The sequence below is a fragment of the Oculina patagonica genome, chromosome 4 (genome assembly GCF_052425735.1).
Source record: "Oculina patagonica isolate OP01 chromosome 4, crgOcupat, whole genome shotgun sequence".
Lineage (NCBI taxonomy): Eukaryota > Metazoa > Cnidaria > Anthozoa > Scleractinia > Oculinidae > Oculina > Oculina patagonica.
This window is the reverse complement of record NC_135761.1, coordinates 48,814,433-48,834,578: the sequence shown is the minus strand read 5'-3', so window position 1 is coordinate 48,834,578 and position 20,146 is coordinate 48,814,433. Positions and strand designations below refer to the sequence as shown.

At 39.0% G+C, this 20,146-nt stretch overlaps 1 protein-coding gene and 1 pseudogene across 1 annotated transcript; one reads left to right on the top strand and one right to left on the bottom strand.

Moving 5' to 3' along the window:
- Positions 1–3,871: 3,871 nt before the first annotated feature.
- Positions 3,872–6,389, bottom strand: LOC144652548 (kelch-like protein 40; annotated as a pseudogene).
- A 1,420-nt stretch (positions 6,390–7,809) lies between these two features.
- Positions 7,810–16,068, top strand: LOC144650362 (kelch-like protein 25). The gene is made up of 2 exons (XM_078510019.1): positions 7,810–8,282; positions 12,404–16,068. The coding sequence occupies exon 2, from the start codon at positions 12,459–12,461 to the stop codon at positions 14,262–14,264; it is 1,806 nt and encodes a 601-aa protein (XP_078366145.1). The 5' UTR covers positions 7,810–8,282; positions 12,404–12,458; the 3' UTR covers positions 14,265–16,068.
- The last annotated feature ends 4,078 nt before the right edge of the window (positions 16,069–20,146 follow it).

Genomic DNA, 20,146 nt, shown 5'->3' with positions numbered 1-20,146 from the left:
AGAAACCGAGATTTTTTTATTTTCTTTTATTATGATCATTTAAACTAGTTGATTGTTAAGATATCAAATTTAAATGATAGGTATTTTACTTAGTCTACAAATAAGAAAGTGTCTGCTATCTATTGTTACATAAAATAAACCAGTATACCTATCAGTAGTGAATGCTGACGTGCAATTTTGCCTTTTAGATATCACGAGGGCTGTGCTGTGCAGCATCTTTTAATTGCATGTGAAAGGGGTTGTCAGGGTAACAAACGTTTCTTCTATGTAGTTGCTATGGTCTAATTGCTCTAAAGTGGGTTAATAGACCATTTTACAGTTGCCTGCTTAGTTACCTGGCCTTTGAATGAAAGTGAGGCTGAAGGTGACCTTGTATTGATACAGACCTCACTGCTTTTGTTGTGTAAATCATGTTGTTTTGATGCTAACTAGTTTGCATTTACATGATAAAGCAGAGAGGTTTGTAACAATGCAAGGTCACCTTCAGCCTCACTTCCATTCAAAGGCCAGGTAACTAAGCAGGCAACTGTAAAATGGTCTATTGGACTGTGAACAAAACCATTAACTTTGGTTTAGTGCTAACCCTCCTTTGAGTAACCGGGCAAAGAACTGGGTAAAAGCAAATCACAGGTTAATTTTCAATAATATAATTTAGTAGCAAACTAATAGACCATTTTACAGTTGTCTTCTTAGTGACGTGGTCTTTGAGTGGAAGCGAGGCTGAAGTTGACCTTGTTTTGATTAAATTTACCTAGTTAGCATGTGAAATGCATTATCAACACATGGACGGCGGAGCATTTTTCCAACTGGGGGGGCTGACTAGTGACTTGAAGTGGGGGGGCTTAAGAGACTCTTCTCTTATTAACTCTTTATTTTTTCTGTAAAAGTGGGGGGGCTAAAGCCCCCCCAGCCCCCCCCCCCCGGCTCCGCCGTCCCTGCAACATTTAGAATATAGCCGCTGTATACGCGCGATGGAATTCTAGCGGGCATTATTTTCTTATAGAACATGGAAAACCATCTTCTAGTAGGTAAATAAAAGACAGAAAAGTTTGTATCAAAGCAAGGTCAGCTCCAGCTTCACTTGCACCCAAAGGCAAGGTCACCAAGCACACAACTGTAAAATGGACTATTCTAGGTTTAGGCAGGAAGGTATGGCGAACCGACAAATGTACCTAAGAGGTGTGATAGTTGGCACTGGCTGAATGAAATGGGATCTGAACTGGTTTTACGAGGTTATTTGAGTAAAAGAAATGCATAAAATGTAAATGAACATAATGAGTTAAAGTTCAACGCAACTGAATCAACCTTACTTCAAGACAAACGTTTCAGCATGAACATGTGTAAAAACCCGAATACAATCCTAACAAAGATAACATTACAGCTATTCTAAAAGAATCATATATAAGTGATTGGCCATTACAAATAGGGGTATTCTTCCCAACTCGTATAAAATGAACAATAAAAACGAGAACAACAACATATGAACTAAACATGTAAACTGGATTGTTATGTCAAGTAATGTCCATCTGCATTGCCGAAGCACTAAACAAATGATCCTTTGGGGTTAAAGTTCATAATCTCTGATTGTAACTGAAACTTATACCTTGTACATGATCAAAAGTGTAATAACGAAGATAGCATTACAATTATTTTAGCAGAAGGATATCAAAGCGATTGGCCATTAGAAATAAATGTACTCTTCCCACATTGTAATGGTCCACTCATATAAAATGAACAATAAAAACAAGAACAATAATATGTGAACTAAACAGCATGTAAACTGGAAGGTTATGTTAAGTAATGTCCATCTGCATTGCAGAAGCACTAGATTCTTTTGACGTTAAAGTTCATAATCTCTGACTGTAACTGAAACTAATGCCTTGTACATGATGATAATGCAATATTTCAATATCTTGTTCAGTGTATAATGGACAGGATGTACAGTTCAGAAGACTGCTACTACTCGGTTGTTGTTAGCGTAAGTTATGGTTGCATTCACACTTAGAAGCATCTCTGTCAGGTCTGCTTTGAGGGTCCAGAAGGGGTAAAATGGGAACTGGGATTTGCCTATTTTGACTGGGATTTGCCTATTTTTTTTACTGGGAAAATGGGATTTAGGTAACTGGGACTGGGATTCGGAAACAAAAAATGGGAATGGGAAGCATGTCAGTACATGACTAAACCTGCATATTTTACGCTCTATAATATTCTTAAAGTCCGGCATAGAATAGTTAAAACGCTGAAAATTAACTCTGAAACAAAACCACTACACTGCACGAGTGTCCATCAAGTGTCAATTTTCGTGTAAGTGATTAAGTTACTCAGCGGAACTGCTATGACTGAGCATGGGCACAAATGGAATATTTAAAAGAAGTGATAGTAAGTTTTGCAGGGTAGTGGTAAGTAAGGGATAAAAACTTAATAGCTTTAGTTAAAGCTACTGAAAATTTCTACCATTCTCTACAAGACAAACGAACAAATGAAAAGTAATGTTCTCAACAGCATTGGTGTTAATATAACTAGCAGAACATGATTTTGGATACTCCATTCTCTGAACTATTCCTTCTGCGACCCAGGTGCGAGAAGGGACAGTCTAGGATAACTTGCATGTGCATGCTTAAAACAAACCAATGAAAAACCACAGAGACGTATGGCGTTTCTTACATGCAACGCGTGCGCTAAGGTAAAAATAGTTCGCTAAAATGAGAAATTCAACTACGCAACAAATTAGCTCGACATCTGCAAGAACAATTGTGGTAACCTTTGTCTAGAGCCGTAATGAATAGATATTAAACCCAAAGGTTTCCAAAGGTTTGGTTTCTTCAGCTTCCCCTCCTCAGTTTTTTTTTTTTTTTTGTTTGTTTTTTTTTGGGGGGGGGGGGCTGACAGATTTCTGAGAATGCGCATGCAGGTCAATATTTCTGTACTCGCTCAACGACCCCTGTGCCTGGGTTCACCGAAGGGAGAGTTCAGGGAGTGGACTACATTTAGGACAATCAAAACAACAAATATATTATGCTTAAGCCCGGTTTTCCATGCACTGGGAATTTTACTACTGGGAATGGGATTTGGACAAAAGATTGGCTGGGAAATGGGATTTGGGCAAAATTTGGGCTGGGAAATGGGATTTTGTACCCCCCCCCCCCCCTTCAGGACCCTCTGCTTTCAGTCAGCTGGCTGAACTCTTTGTATTGACCTGACTGTTGTTTGTATAAAATTGAATAGAGGACTGAAAGCTTGTCATCAAAGATGGTCAGTGTTACGTCTTGTATAAGTAGCAGTTTGTGTTTTGAAAAGGAAGAAAATTGGTCAGAAATAGACAGCAGTTTGCGTTGGACAGAAATCCAACAAACGTGCGTAAGCCACCATCTTGGTGGGATGTCTTGCTTGCTTACTCGAACATTCAAACCACAGAATAAGATTTTTTTTCGTGAAACATTCGGGCAAAACTACGCAAAAGCTTTTTCAGAGCCTTTTAAAGCACTAGTATGCGTTGGTGCCTTAATAGTTAAATTATATTTTATAAAACAAACATTTATCAAGCTGAACTTACCTTCTACCCGAGTAGAAAAGCACATGGCAAGAAACACGGCGCGCAAGGCATTGTGGTTGAATTTGTGGCTTCAGCGCAATGCATTGTGGTAGAAATGTTTGAGGCTCGATTCCCTTGCCGATTATAATCTGCTGACTTCGCTCAGTCGCTTCAGGCTCCTTCGCTGCGTCAGAAATTACCTTTATTTAGACACGGTAAGGATTAAAGCTATAAGCACCATTCCATTCTCTCCTTCGATAGCAATATGTTATTCCTTGGCATTATGCCAGATGGCATAATAGCAGCAGATCATAATAAAAAATGTAGCAACAAAAAATAAGAAGTTCAAGATTATTTATTATTCATACATATCTTTCGTATTCTAGAAGAGCTGGAAAAAGTCACGGATTCAAATCAGTTCGCTGCATGCTTGGAAACTCTTCTTTCGATCGATTGCTTGGCTTCGCCTCTCGTCGGGCTGGGAAATTGAGAGGACGTTTTCGTTGCTTATTTCAAGCTCGTGAACTAAAACAATAGAATAAGCCGGTGAGCTTTGATAAGACAGCCAGGAAACAATATCCGGGCAACATATGTAAGAATGGTTCACACTTGTGCGATTAGCATAAGAAACCTCGTGTGTGAACCTGTCGTGTGATGAGCGCAAGAAAAAGAAACTTTATTTCTTGTACCTGTGCTTGTGCTTGTGTTGATGCTTATTTCACGAATGTGAACCTACGTACCATAAGCACAACCGCCAACACAAGAATTAGTAAGGCGTGACTCCTATCATGCAATTCTTATCAAAAATTCAAAAGCACTGCGCTTGCATACGTCTTTTTGTGCTTATGCTTATCGCAATTGTGAATATCCTGGCAGTTTTGCGCTTATGCTTCGGATTATCTCACAATACTTAACCATTAAAGTCTTTAAATGGCTCTTTATACTTCGTACGCTACCTCATTGGCAGCGATAAAGTTCCTTACGAATCCTCATTTTTTCGGCACCAACTAGTCTGACATTGTGGATTAAGCGGTTTGCACAAACATTTGATCACGTGATGCTGCAACACTTTTTGACCTGTCTTTTCCCAGTGAAGACTCTTTCAGAACAAGCCTTATCTTCTTCAGAACAAGCTTGTCGTTTCCCAGTGATGACTGCTTTGAAGAGTCTCGCAGAACAAGCTTTATACTCTTTATCGCTCTTACTAGAAGACAAAGTTGTTTTCACTCGCCATTTGTCTTTTTCATAGTCATAGCATTCAACAGGGTGCTTGTCACGATAAGTGGTTCCACCTAGTACATACAGTGTACCATCAACACACACCATACTGCCATCGACACGAGGGACTGTTAAACTTGCTATAAAGCACCATTCGTTTGTCATCTCATTATACACTTCGCAGCTTTTTAGCTTACTAGAGCCTGTTCGTAACCCACCAGCGATGTAAATTTTCTCATTTGCAGCCGTACCAAAAGCATAACTTCTCTCCTCTTGCATCGCAGCTATCTTTTCCCATGTGTTACTTACAGTGTCAAATCTTGCAGCATCATTGAGCTGAAAATGCTGCGATAAATTACTTCCATAACCACCAACAACATAGATGTATTTATTGAACGCCACACACTCCATGCTTTCCCACCAAAAAAGAAAATGGTAGAATTTTCCATGAGTGTGATTCCAAGTTGTACTTCAAAAATTTCGGTTGGTAGTGGAGAAGCATGTCGCTCACCACAGCAAACATCTCGCCATTGGCCCAAAGAATACTAGATACTCCATACTCGAAAAGCATATAGGAGTCTAGATATTTGTCTAACTCCAACATTGTGGATCCATCAGCCCATTCTAATGAAACCCAATTGTTACAAAGGGGCTCACAGCGCTCTGCACCACTGAGATCATCTGAAATGGCATAGAGTTTACCATCACAAGATGTCACCTTTTGATGATACTTCGCTTCAGGTAGCTGATACCACTTATCTTCATCAGGAATATAACATGCTACGCTCTCACCGCGCCTTTCATACGCCACTAAGACATCTTACTCAAATATTCTTCTTGGTGATTTTGGCGATGGAGGATCGAAGTTAGTTGATCTATCAATCCAACTCTTGGCCTGCGTCACGCGATTTATACATGACTCATTTTGCTGCACGAGATCGTTGGTCACGAGTTCTTTCACTAAAAAGTCACGCGACGCAAATATTAGTCGAACGTGACGAAATAGCTCCTCAAATTTTCCTTTTCTCATCTCACGCTCTTTTGCTATCCATCCAAGGATAATCTTAAAAACATCTTCTTCCGCGTTAATAACAATTTCATCACATGAAATCCATTCTTCGACTTCATGACTCGTCAAATTCAAAAACTCCACTGATTTGGCCACAATGACAAAGTTTGATTGTATGAATGTTTTGGCTCTGGCTGCAAGTTCCTGACACCGATATGTTTCCGCAAAGTAATACGTTGAAATACAATTTGAAGTGGTCATGCTGCGCTCTAGAAATATCCCGGCAATTGCCTTCAGTTCTGGAAGAAATAGATATTCTCCAGCCATGATCAGCTCTTTAGAACTTTCTTCGCTCAATATCTGAACATCGCCAGTGTAAATAAAGCTCAGAATTTCTTTCAAGAGGAATTCAGTCAACTTTTCTAGACGAACAACACCCTCTCTGTTTTCTTTCATGTCACTTTCCAGCAGCTTTTCAAAGAAAGGACTCGCTTCTGACAAAACACGTCTGTGAGCCTTGAACTCTTTTCCATCTTTGGCAAGTAATGTAATGTCGAATGGACCCAGTGGATGAATCTTCTGACTTTCCATACTACGATTGATCGATACATGTACTTCTCCTCATAGCTAGCAGTTTAAATGTTCATATTTTCCTGAAAATTAAAGAAAACCAAAGCAGCGCAATCAAGCGTAATAGTAATCGCACGCAATAAAATAAGAAGATGTTTGTTTGGAAGCGGAAAAAGATGATTTGAATATTCGATGAAGCGATCTGCTACTTGTGACTAGACTGACTACTGGAAAACGGTAACCACAAGAATTGACAATTCAATAATACACAACAAAATACCAAACAAAACGCTCGGCAAAAGTGCGAAGAGCCAAACTTTATTTTGACCAAAGCGAGTCCGAAAAGCGTTGCGTCTAGACTCCTTCGCAGCCGTTGTTGGGCCTCAGAGCAGCCATTTTGACGTGACGTGACCGGTTCAGGCAAGTGGAAAGCCTCATCGCTTTGTAAAACAAAGGCTTATCGAGCAACCTCATGGTAATTCGGTGAAGTGCCGTCCTTCGCTTTTTTTTTTCGAATAACGTTCAATAATGCCGTTGCATTTCACTTCATTTGCCTTTGATTTTCTTTTTCATGTCAGTTTCTTCAATGGTTCACTGATGCTTTGTGCTCTCTGACTTCGCAACGCAAATTCTTTTTTTTGACCACCAAAATAAAGTAACCTTTGAATATTTTTTTTTACTGTCTTGGATGCGCTGAATTGCGTTTTCAATTACTTTTCTGTCAGCACGTATATTATATGTAATGTACCGGGCAGCGACAAGCGTTATTTTTGGGCAGCCGATGAAATTTAAAAGAAAGATGTGCCTGAGCACTTCGTGTTTCTGCTCGCCTCAAAAAGATGAAAAACGGATGACGTGAAACGAGATGACGTGACGCGAAACAAAAACGAGCTGTGGAACACGTGTTTTCCAGTGAGCTGAAACGTTTATTTTAAAAATTACGTCACATTTCACTTCATTTGCCTCTTTGGATATTTTGTTTTTCTCATGGGAGTTGCGTGAATGGGTAATTGATAGCATTTTTTTAAATGCGCGTCCAATAATGTAACACAATCTCACTTCATTTGCCTTTGAATGTTTTATTTTTCCATAGAATTTGTGCCATTGATGGTTCGGGAAAGCATTAGCATAAGGTAAATTTGTTTTGTGAATATGTTAACTTTTCTGTCAGCACGTATAGCGTTATTTTGAGCAGCGAATAAAATTTGAGAGAAAGATGCGCGTTTCTGCTCGACTCAAAAATATGAAAAACGGATGACGTGACACGAGACGACGTGACGCGAAACAACAACGTGCAGCATGAATGTCGTGTGTACTTAAACACGTCACATGGTAAGCATAACTGCATGTATTATAGCTGCTAGCAGCAATGTCAAAATCTCACTTTATTTGCCTTTGAATGTTCTTACGTGAATAGGTCATTAATAGCGTATGCTCTGAGGTTCCGTACAGCGAATTCTATTCTCTTTTATCACCAGAGGATAAGTGTAACTGATCCTCTTTCGATTTGTTTTGTGAAAATTCAACCTTGTTCCCTGCAGGAAGAGAGACATTACTGATAGCAGCTATAAGCTACATGCAGTTACGCTTAAATTATAATAAATTATTATTACGCTTGCCATGTGACAAGGTTGGAGAATAATTTGTTTTTGATTGACATGTACTGAATGGCGTTTCAAAGAACCTTTCTGTCAGCGCGTTTACCGTTAAATGTATAAATTATTTGCAGTTTTATATCAGAATGGAGTGAGTAAGTTAGTGAGTGTTCGAGTAAGGGAAACACGTGACTTCGGTAATGATCGCTAAACCTCGTTACCATTCGGTAAAAACGAGAAGACCTGGTAACGAGGAACTCTTTCAACAGCGTCGCGTGACGTTGCTTGCTTTGCGTGTTTACTGCCTGTGCACTAATATTTATGTAAATTTGTCTAGCACACCGAAGCTGGCGAGTTGGTGAGTATAGCGACAGTTTGTTCGTTTTCATTTGCCTTTCTATGTTCTCAGTAGATCTAAAACTTTAAACATTCAAGGGTTCTTATATAAGTATTTCGTTTGTTCGATAGCTATTGTCGGTTAATCTAATTTCTACTTCATCTGCTGTTGTTTTATTGCTGATACATGTTTTCTTCCTCCGATCTGTGGTCGTAAACAATAAGTGTATTCACTTTTGTTTTGACCTAACTCTTGTTTCGTGAGTCACCTATAACTACGAACAAATCTTACAACTTCATTGAAATCGAAGCTGGTTATACGCCAGTAACTCGGGCACGAAACTCGTCAATTGAATGTAAATTTCAAGTCCATGAACAAGAAACATACATGATGTGTGAATAACAAATTAATGATGTTATTTAAATGAATGTGATTTCGGTACGAACATACTCTGCGAGCAGAGTTCCCTTCGATCTTCCTAGAAAAATCGGGAAGAGAAAGGGACGTGTTGTTTTTCGTCTTTCTCGACTTATTTAGGGAAGGTCAAAGCGACTCTACTCGCGTTGTAACATTACCTTTTCAAAATATCAGCGAATTATATTTATTTTTACGAGAAAAATTTCAGCTGAGGAGTGTTCGAACTTGATTTGAATCCTGAAGGGAAAAAGTTCCCCCACAAATTGTGGGCACCTAACTAAAACCTAATTATAATCCTTTATTTGAAATGAAAATGTTGGATTCTGGGAGTGAGATCAATTCACAGAATACGTGAAAGCTTGTTAGTGCCGCCGAGGTGCAAAATCCAGCAAGAAAGAGGCATATTACATCAAGCGCCAAGCACCTTCCCTCGACAATAGACTGAATTCCAGCAGAGAACTTTGTCTATTCTCTTGAGTGAACTTTTTTGTTTCGTCTCGTTATCCACAGTATTTAAGACCAACCTTGTATGTAAATTTTCTTAGTCTGATGAAGGTATAGCTTATACCAAAATATTACAGTTTATTTACCAAGTTCTTCATTTGTTGTCTAAAGTATTGGCCACAATGAACCTATTCGGGTTACCCTTCGTCCTTTAAGAAGCACATGGCAGCTATAAAACAACAAAATAGCCAGCCGAAAAGGCACTTTAAGGATTACAGTGTAACTTTTTTTTATTGTTTAATTTGAGTTGAGCAATCCATTTGCTGTCTTGACATCCAAAATATTTACTATTCAAGTCAAGATGTTGAGACGAGGTCTAGGTCCATTAACCCGCAAAAAAAAGAACTAGGCTAATATCCCGACATCCTGAACGAGCAAGTTTGGTCAATAAAGTCATGAAATAAGAACTGAAATGATTTTCTGTACTTTGACCTGAAGGAAGCTAGCTCAAGGCACGAAAGAAAGCAACAACTTCTTTGTCGCGAATGGATTAAACGATAAAATGAATTGATTTACTACCATTTACGAATTTAGCACGTAGTTTTACTTTTAAAAAGTCGACGATTTTATCTGGTTATGTGTCACTACGCACAAATAAATCAAGCATTGAAAATCTTTCACTAAAGCGACTCCTGGACGATAATTCTATCTAAACTTGTCAACTTTTCAGCTCTATCCATAAGTACGGAAAGTACGTGTAAACTAGACATTGACAGTAATTTTAAATGCACGGCTAGTACGACGACACTTGTGTTGGACAATTTATTTGGCCGATATTTCGACTAGCTATTTTAGGAGCCGTTAAGTTTTATCTCACTCCAGCTCTGGCCCTGTAGAAGACTAGTTTACTAGTCGAAATATCGGCCAAATAAATTGTCCAACACAAGTGTCGTCGTACTAGCCGTGCATTTAAAATTACTGTTTTATACACCTCGAGTGAGTTCTAGTACATGCATCTCCAAGCTACGTGAGATCCGACAACAATTGTGCCATAGTCTTCCTAACGTTGTGTGGCCCTCTGCATTTAATCGTCCCACATAGGCATTGACGTTAGTATAAATAAGAAAGCCTGGTTACAAAGTCATTTCGAAAACGTGGTCTTTTCGTTCGTTGACTTCGTTATTTCTTAACAGTCTTTAACCCTTTGACTCCCAAATTTTCCCCCAAAAGCGCGTTTTTTTAGCCGCTAAACTGAAATTTTGGTGCTATGGTTTTGAATTTACCTCCACTTTGCTAAAGAAGCACTTTTTACACTTCCGGAAAATTTTGATAAAGATTCTGTGTAAAAATGTACAATATTTTACTTTGGTGCATGCGCATAAGCCAATTTTTTTTGCCCCTTTTGCTTCCGTTTTTTCGCTTTATTATTCTCGTTACTTTCTACTCTTCATATCCTATCTTTTGGCATTGGAAAACCCTGAAAAGGGGACCTTGACCAATTACAGGTGTACTGGCCTGTTTAAGCAACGATTTTGCACCAAAAATGGATTTTGTTTTTCTTTGATTAGCTCTGTCAGAATGCAACTGATATTCAAAATGAACAGTCCTGTAAAAAGGTCGATCCAAGCTCTATCAGATTCTTATCATGAAATTCCACTGACATGCTAATTGATGATGTCACAAGTGAATCAATGACTGCACCTCCAAATAGCGCCTGAATGCGCGTTTAGGAGTAAAAGGGTTAAGCAAAAAATCCCAATATCACTTTCCAAGCAAAATATTGCTCGTTTCAGATTGCTTTTGGACTATTTATCAGATTTATATCGAAAAAAGCCTATATGGAAGGCAATTGACCTTTTCAATTAAAAAAATGTAGTATCAATGTTAATTAAAGACAAGGACCACAGCATACCAATTTTTGTTAATAAAACAAGATCGTGTGCTTGTAAATTAAAGTGCTTGCTTCTTTGACTACTGAATCTGGAGTTTTTTTTTTTTACTTTTCGAAAAAAATGGGTCGGTCGGGCGATGGGAAACGAAACATTTTATTGGGATGGCCCAAGGGTTGCACGGAATGAAATTTTAAAAAAATGCCGCCATGACGATAAAGACATTGCCGCCGTATAGCTTTTTCTTGTTTGTTTTTTACTTGTTTTGGAATGGTTTCTTGGAATTTGTCAAATATATCATAAGCCGTGCCCAGATTTGTCTCTTTTCTGTTTTTGTTTCCGACAAGCAACTCTGTCACTTTAACATGGGAGCTCCACCCTCAGGGACCTAGCCAGAAGAAACCATGCGATACTATTACAGTGAACTCATATATATGTTAAGGCATTCTAATAGTCCTCGTACTAAAGACGTGTTCCGTGAAAAGAAATAGGATATAATGAAAATTTCTCGCTCTAAAACCGATTGTGTATGTGAGTCACTTTCACTATGGTTGAATGAAAGGCTCTCCGCTTGTTTGGAAGACCGTTAGTCATTTTATAACATGTGTTGTAAAGCAAAAGTTGTATTTTAGAATTTAGTTATTTTGATTCTTTGTCAGTATTTGTTTTTTTGTTGTTTCCGTGCAAGTCTTTTGATGTAAGGGCCTGATTGCCCACACCGATGTTTTTGGTTGTTTATCTTTATTAAGGGCCCTTATCGCTTTCACTGTAATCTTCGTCAGTGGACATGTTTGGGTTAGTTCCTTGAAGCTTTGGTTATTTTGTTGTTCAAGTTTGGCCAAGGTTATTCAAGGGTTAGCTCACACTAGGAGTTTCTAAGTTTAGGTTGTGTTGGTTATCTTATCTATTGTTTGTATTTGAAGGGGTCGTTCCCACGGTTGCATGAACTAGGAATTATCTACTGATCTTGAGTTGGGACCTCCGTAAAGGTTCCTGTTTAGGCTGTTTTGGTCTAGTTTTAGTTCGTCCTGTTTTGTTATTGGTTGTTCTCGCTATACGTTGGTTCTTCGAGTAGGTCTGTTTATATTTGCTTTCTTGAGTAAGTCTTGGGGATATCTCTGGTTTTCCAAGGTCGCCGAGCTTTGAACCCAAACATGTCCATATTTTACAGCTATATTAGAAGGGCTGCTAGTTCGCTAGAATTCAGTTGTGCACAGTTGTCCAGAGTTCAGCTGTAGTTGCAGGAGAAGAACTGGTTTTCAAAAGTTTGCCGGAGCAGTTTTATAGAGTCCTGGTGCCTCCCGTTTGCCAAGCGGTTCAGCTAGTCATCCCCGTAAAGACAATTTAACAAATGTAAAAAATCTGGCACAATAATTTTTTTTTATCTTTCAGGCAAGAATACGTAAACTGATCAGTGCTGAGAGGAGTAATCAACAAACTACTTCACATGGAACATCAGGAAGTTCATCCATTGGGTCCATTCGACATTACATTACTCGCCAAAGATGGAAAAGAGTTCAAGGCTCACAGACGTGTTTTGTCAGAAGCGAGTCCTTTCTTTGAAAAGCTGCTGGAAAGTGACATGAAAGAGAACAAAGAAGGAATCGTGTGTCTGGAAAAGTTGACTCAATTGCTCTTGAAAGAAATCCTGGGGTTTATTTACACTGGTGATGTTCAGATATTGAGCGAAGAACGTTCTAAAGAGCTGATCATGGCAGGAGATTATTTATTTCTTCCGAACCTGAAGGCAGTTGCCGGGAGATTTCTAGAGCGCAGCATTGCCACTTTAAATTGTATTTCCACGTACTATTTTGCAGAAAAATTTCGGTGTGAGGAACTTGCAGCCAGAGCCAAAACATTTATACAATCAAACTTTGCCATTGTGGCCAAATCAGAAGAGTTTTTGAATTTGACGAGTCAGGAAGTCGAAGAATGGATTTCAAGTGATGAAATTGTCATTAACGCGGAAGAAGATGTTTTTAATATTATCCTTGGATGGATAGCAAAAGAGCGTGAGATGAGAAAAGGAAAATTTGAGGAGCTTTTTCGTCACGTTCGACTAATATTTGCGTCGCGTGACTTTTTACTGAAAGAACTCGTGACCAATGATTTGGTGCAGCAAAATGATTCATGTATGAGTCGCGTGACGCAGGCCATGAATTGGATTGATCGATCAACTTACTTTGATCCTCCATCGCCGAAATCACCAAGGAAAATATTTGGGTCAAATGTTTTATTAGCTTATGGAAACCAGAGCGTAGCATGTTATCTTCCTGATGAAGATAAGTGGTATCAATTACCAGAAAAAAATATAGAAGAAGAGTGTAACATTGTACCATATGACGGGAAACTTCATGCCATCACGCGTCGTCTTCACAAGGCAGAGCGCTATGACCCTCTTTGTAATAAATGGACTTTATTGGAATGGTCAAACGGATCGGTATTTTTTGAGACAAATAAACGCGCAGAAACGGGTCAATGCATTCTTGCAGCCAATGGCCAGATTTATGCTCTAGTAGTTTTTTCGACACAAGATGATAACTACAATGGGTACGAGTTGGTGAAATATAGCACGACATCACATTCATGGCAATCATTACCATTTTCGTTTTTGGCTGATAAATGTCATGTGTGTGCGGTGGCGTTCAACAAATACATCTATGTTGTGGGTGGATATGGCGGGCTGAATAATCGGGTCGCCGGCACGAGCAGAGTGCTAAATGATGCGGCGAGATTTGACACTGAAAACAACACATGGGAAGAGATAACTGTGATACATGAGGCGAGAGGTTCTGCTTTTGGTGCCTCTACAAACGAAAAAGTTTACATCGCTGGTGGGTTCGGTGCAGGTCATAGCTTGCTAAAAAGCTGCGAAGTGTACAATGAGATGACAAACGAATGGTGCTTTATAGCAAGTTTAAAAGTTCCTCGCTACAGTGGCAGTATGGTGTGTGTTGACGGTACACTGTATGTACTAGGTGGATTCACTAAACCGATTGAATGGATGTTGGATGGAATGGAGGGAGGCCGTGGACTCACTTCTCATTATCTAGCATTTGACGTTGAGTGCTATGACTGCGGAAAAGACAAATGGCACAAGAAAACAATCTTGCCTAGGCTTGTTTCTAAGTCTACGGAACGGGTCATAGGTGCTTTGGGTGGATATAATGCTTGTTCTGCGAGACTCTTCAAAGGATTCTTAAAGGTAAAGTCTGCAAGGAGAAGACCTGTTCAAGGCTGTTCTATCACGTGATCTGGGAATTTGTCAGTGGTAAGAATATAGAAGTAAAATGACAAAACTGGTGTCGAGGAACTTCTAACTGCTCGCGATTTATTTCATCCTCTTACTCACTTTTAAATGAAAAAGTACTCCTTGCTTATTGACTCCTGCCTCTGTAAAACATAAAAGGTGCAATGTAGCGAGTACAAATCAACAGAGAAGTTGTGTGTTATAGCAATAATCGACAGATAAATACTGGGTAACTAATATATACTCACCTCTGGTGATGTCATCATAGTTTGTCGTGATATTTTGTATTGTCTTTTTAGCTCGATGTTTAAGGTTTTTTAACCTCCCTTGTTCGTTGCGTTATGTTGGCACCACACGATCAAATATAAATTTGAAATCTTTCACGCGCAAGTCTGTTGACCATTTTGCGTTTCGTAGTCTACATATTTTACGCCAAAGCCGGTGAGCCATCCTTCCACTCAGCGTTTGGAAGACTACACGCATATTGTGGATAGTCGATCTCAAGCTCCGCTGAAGCGTGCTGGCTAAAGAGACATGTAAGAAAGCAACAAACTCCATCAGGTCCATAGGACGCATTCGCAAATACCTCACCAAGGAAAATCTCAAGCTGTTAGTTAATGCACTGGTAATATCGCGCCTGGACTACTGTAATAGTATCCTTTATGGTCTGCCAAAACAGAAAATGGATAAACTTCAAAGAATTCAAAACACTGCCGCACTTTTTTTCACTGGAACTAAACACTTCGAACACATTAAACCTGCCCTTCGAGAACTACACTGGCTACCTGTTGAATCACGTGTTATATTTAAACTTCTACTCATCACTTTTAAAATTATTCATGGACTCTGCCCGGCCTACTTGTCGCCCCTCCAACAACAATATCGCCCGCAACGGAATTTACGCTCATCTTCTAAACTACTTTTTACTGTCCCTACTGTGAACTCTGTGACATACGGTGAACGTGCCTTCTCTTTCTCTGCACCTATACTATGGAACAGCCTACCGGACTCTCTCAAAAATGCACCATCTCTTTCGACTTTTAAATCTGCACTAAAAACATTTTTGTTTCGGAAATTTTATTGTTGATCTATTTTTATTGGGCTAACCTAGTTTTATGTAACCTTAATTTTTTCTTTTGATTAGTTGTTTCACTTATTTTATTTTTTAGTGTCTTAGAAAATTATAACATTATATTAGTTTTAGCTAATTTTTTAATATAGAAATGTAAGCGCATTGAGTTTTTTAAATGCGCCCAAAAAACATTATTATTATTATTATTATTATTATTATTATTATTATTATTATTATTATTATTATTATTAAGTCCGCTGATTAAAGTCATCACGGGCTACGAGAACGATGGGCCACTGCTTTGGCTTATGAACAATGAATTGTTTCCTTTGCGTTTTCCTCTCTCGTGCTCACAATATGTACACGCTGGTAAACACCTACTGCACATATCAAGTAAAGTCCAGACAACCCTGGTGTAACACTGGCAGGAGTTTCTAATGACCTCTGGTGCTCTCTTATGGATGAAATATGTTGAATATGCGTACAAAGCATCCTGGTCTATGATAACGATAGGCTACGTGGAAATGACGTTTTTCCTATGTTTATTTCCAATGCTGATTTTCAATGTCTATTTTTAATGTTGATTTCCAATGTTGATTTTTAATGTTGATTTTCAATGTTTTTAAATGTTTTTTCCTCTTTTTTTCGATTATATAATTTTAAATTAATTGTTTTTTAATTACAATGTATATTAATTATACTAATATAAATTATACTTTTTTCATTTTTTTTTTCCATTTTGATTGCTTTTATTCTTGGTTTTCGTCATCAAAATTCTAAAATCCAGAATCGCAAGACCCCTTAGTTGTTATCCTTCCTTAGTATATATCATTTTGAAGGTTTTTAGCTCGATAGCAATCGACGTCTTTTAAGATAGAGCATTTTGAATTTCGGAGTTTCACGTCACACGAGATCCAAGATGGCCGCCAGAAGACTGTCACGTTCTCTTTAAAAAATGCCTTATCTTGCGATTTTTAACAATCTGAACGGTTGAGGTTTTGCTAGAAGTGTTTATGTGAATGTTTACTAGTTCACGAGGGTGATCTGACCGCTTTTTGTAGCATGGCTTTTCCATACTGTGCTCTCTAAATTTGCGTGAAACATTTTGACGGATAACTCGAATACGGAACAACATACTGACCTGAGACTTGGACAAAAAGTTTATTTGGTAGTTTTCTACAACCTGTAATATTCTTGATTTTTTTTTACTTAATAGTGTTGGATTTATTTTTTCGCGGCGTGACAGTGGCGTGACAGTGAAAACGACCTATTCTTCGTTTCTTCGCATTTCTTACTCTTTCCTTTGCAAGACCTAACATATTTTACTATGATAATGCTGGGCAACCATACATAAGCGTCGAGCGGCTTGTTGTCAAAAGATGAAAATTTAATTTGGAAAATCATTTCATGTCGGAGCATCAACACCCGCTAACTTAAAACCTACCGGCTTTCCAAATTGATTGAAATCTAACTGAAACAGTTAGATTCAAATGAAATAAATTAATTTTTCGATCGGAAGGTGACCTCTTTGCAGGCATTTTGAAATTACTCTTCCCGTTAAAATTTCCTCATAATTACACATAATTATGCGAATGATTTTTAAATCAACCAATCAAAATCACTACCCGGTTTTCGGGTAGTGACGTCACCGGACGGCATTTGCGGCTATTTTGTTCAGACGTCTCTTCTCGGGAGTAAGCGACCAGAGAGAGACGTCTGAAATTTAGGCTAATTTTAACTATGAGTTCAGTGCTTATACTTGGCAGTTAGTTCTAAGCTCTGCAAGCTCCTTGTTAATAATATATGGTCACAAACAATAGTACAAGGTTTCCTTGTAAGGGCCCGTTACATGATTCCTGAATGACTTTCATCCGGAACAAGTTCATTCCATCCCCATAAATTTCTCTGTATCTCAGTTACATGATACCGAGACGAAAGTCAAGTCATTCCGGAATGAGTTCATTCAGGTTTTCATTCCGGAATGAAATTCTGGAATGACATTTCGTTCTGGTATCATGTAAACATCAAACGAATTTCGTTCCGAGATGTTCCGAGAACATCTCATGAAACGTTATATGGAGGCCACAGTTTGAACTCAGAGCAAAAAAAAAAACGTAATAGTAATTCCTATTTAGCCCAAAGAAGCAGCCCTATTGTCAAATTGCTCGTTCAAAATTGCTAATGTGGCCATTAATAGGCACAAAAACATGTTTGCGCGAAACCTGCGCCATCTTTGTTTTTGATCTCACGCAAAAGCCACGCACGTGAAAACGCCTTTGGTTGAGCAAGTCGACTCTGTCATGTGAATGCAGAAGGAACTTCATTCCGGAAAGAACTCGTTCCGGAATGAAAGTCATTCCGCAATCATGTAAACAGGCCCTAAGTTTTCCGCATGCCATGTAACCAATTTTACTTTGAGAAAATCTACTGAGGTAAGTTACAATGATACTTTTCAAGTAAAACCATTGGTCGTTAAGCTCCCCTGGTGAGCCTACCAATGAAAAGTCGAGTTTTGGAGGAAAGTGCACGTGCAGTGCAAGATCGGCTAATTAACCATTCACCAGGCGACGTGGTTACACGAGGCCACCTTGCCACGTTGCACGAGACATTTTCCCCTCAACTTGTAACGCAACGAACGTTCCATTATCAGTTGCTAAAACAATGTAACGCATAACACCACATTCTTGCAAAAAAGTAGAACTATCCTCTACTTTTCACAACGTTGCGTGACAAGCTGTTGCTGCGTGCCGGACATGTCAATCGCAACTTGCGACGCAATTTTGGTAAAACGAGCCAATCAGGGCGCGTCCTTCACTCGCGGGAGATTTCAAACGATAATTTCCTCCGTGCGTGTTTGTAAATTGCAAAAAAAGTTGCTAACGTGTGACATGTGCTCTACAATTTGCAATATTTTCAGTCTCCATCGTTACGTTGCAAGTTACAAAGAAAATTGCCTCGTGTGGAGATGGATTTAGAGGTTATTTGACCAAGAGCAACTAAACAGGAGCGGATCCAGAGGGAGGGTGCCGGGTTGCGCACCCCCCACCCCCTCAGAAGACCTGCGGCTTTCTAATACAACTATTATAACTATTAAAAGTCAGTAAAGCCATTCCTTAGTGGTGCGTCCCCTCCTATGAAAAATCCTGGATCTGCCCCTGCTATAATTAACTCAGGCAAAACCCTTGGTTATTATAGTCATTATAGAGTCATTCAGTTCCCCAGGATAAACCCACTAATAGCTACTAATGGAACGTCAAGGTTTAAACAGTGTACGTAGCAGTGCGTGATCAGCTAATAAACATTTCTCCGTGTATGTCAGAGGTGCACGGTGTACTTGTGTAAGATCGGTGAAGATGGCTATTTCGACCTTGGTCAGGGACCGCGGAGGGGGATGGGCTGGTATGGCTATAGCCCTACCACTTTTTTGGTTGGATTGACATTTCAGTACTCCGGATGAAAAGGATAATGTAATATATACATTCAGGCAAGCCTAAAAGCCGAGCTTCCCATTTATTTAAAAATGACGTAAAAGGGAAAAACAAACCTTGCCTACACGGAATCTATCGAAACTGCGTTCAGAAAGTAAAAACAGGCTCAGCAATTTAGTACAGGTTGTTAGCTTGCATCAGGGTCCTGTCTCTTTCTTCAGCGGACTTGATCTATGCAGTGGTTAGCTTCGTTTTAACACAATCATTTGCTAAAGTTAAGCTTATTGTATCCTTGATGATAAAGGACGCATATTCAACAGCAAACAACAGAAACAAGCAAACTGGACTTGCACAAGGAATATCATTCGCAATTATTTCGGGCCTCCTCGTAAACCATTTTCGTTTTCCACAATTTCACGGAATATAAACTAGTTGTACCTATCGGTAAGTGCCAACGAGCGAAATACTCATGTTTGTTCATAAGAACAGATATTGAATGGTTTTTGATAGAACTATATTTAAAATGACCACTGATATGGTAAATTGTATTTTAGGTAGTGCTATTTCTCTGGTGTTCATAAATGACACAGGCTTGATAACCTGCGTAGCAGGCGCCGTAGTTTCCAGCGCGCGTATTCTCGCGATCGCGCACTCTTTTGAACACACTAAAAAAACGTACACAGATGTCTGCTACGCAGGCTATGGGTTTGACAGATTGATAACTCTTGACAAATCTTTATATTCTTTTCAACGTTAAAATGTCACAGCATTCAGCATTCTCATAAGTCAAAAAAACTCTATTTGAAGTCAACAGTCCGCTTTTGATTTTCATGTCTCTCTTCGATCGTAAATCAAAGGACTCCAAAGTCAAAATATTATTTCATCGCTTTGAAGACCTTGATGTTTATTTTTTCGGCCGTCGAATATTCTGTAGGGTATTCTCTTTCGATTTATAATTCCCTAAAGGTGTATTTATCGGTAAAGGGAGACTCGGAACCAGTTGGGAAGAACAATACAACCCAAATATGGGGTTTACTTACACCCAAATATGGTCAAAAAAAAAGTCCCTTACGCAGAACTTAAGATTTTCTCTGCCTATACACTCATACGCACATGGCTCTATGATTCTGCCGCCTCGACAGCCTCACCTCTTGGCTCGGCTGTCTCGTTGGCAATGACTTTAATTTTGAGGACATCGTGGGAGAAAAATTGAGTAAGAAAGTTCTCTGTCGCTCTTTTTACTCGCGGTTTCATTCAGACTACACAGTGAACACCACGCAACAAATTTTCCCGCGTTTTCATATCATAACTTCGTTTCGATCTAACTGAAACGTCCACATCATCCAGTCGATAGAAGATAACGTCAATTGCTCGTTTTACGGATA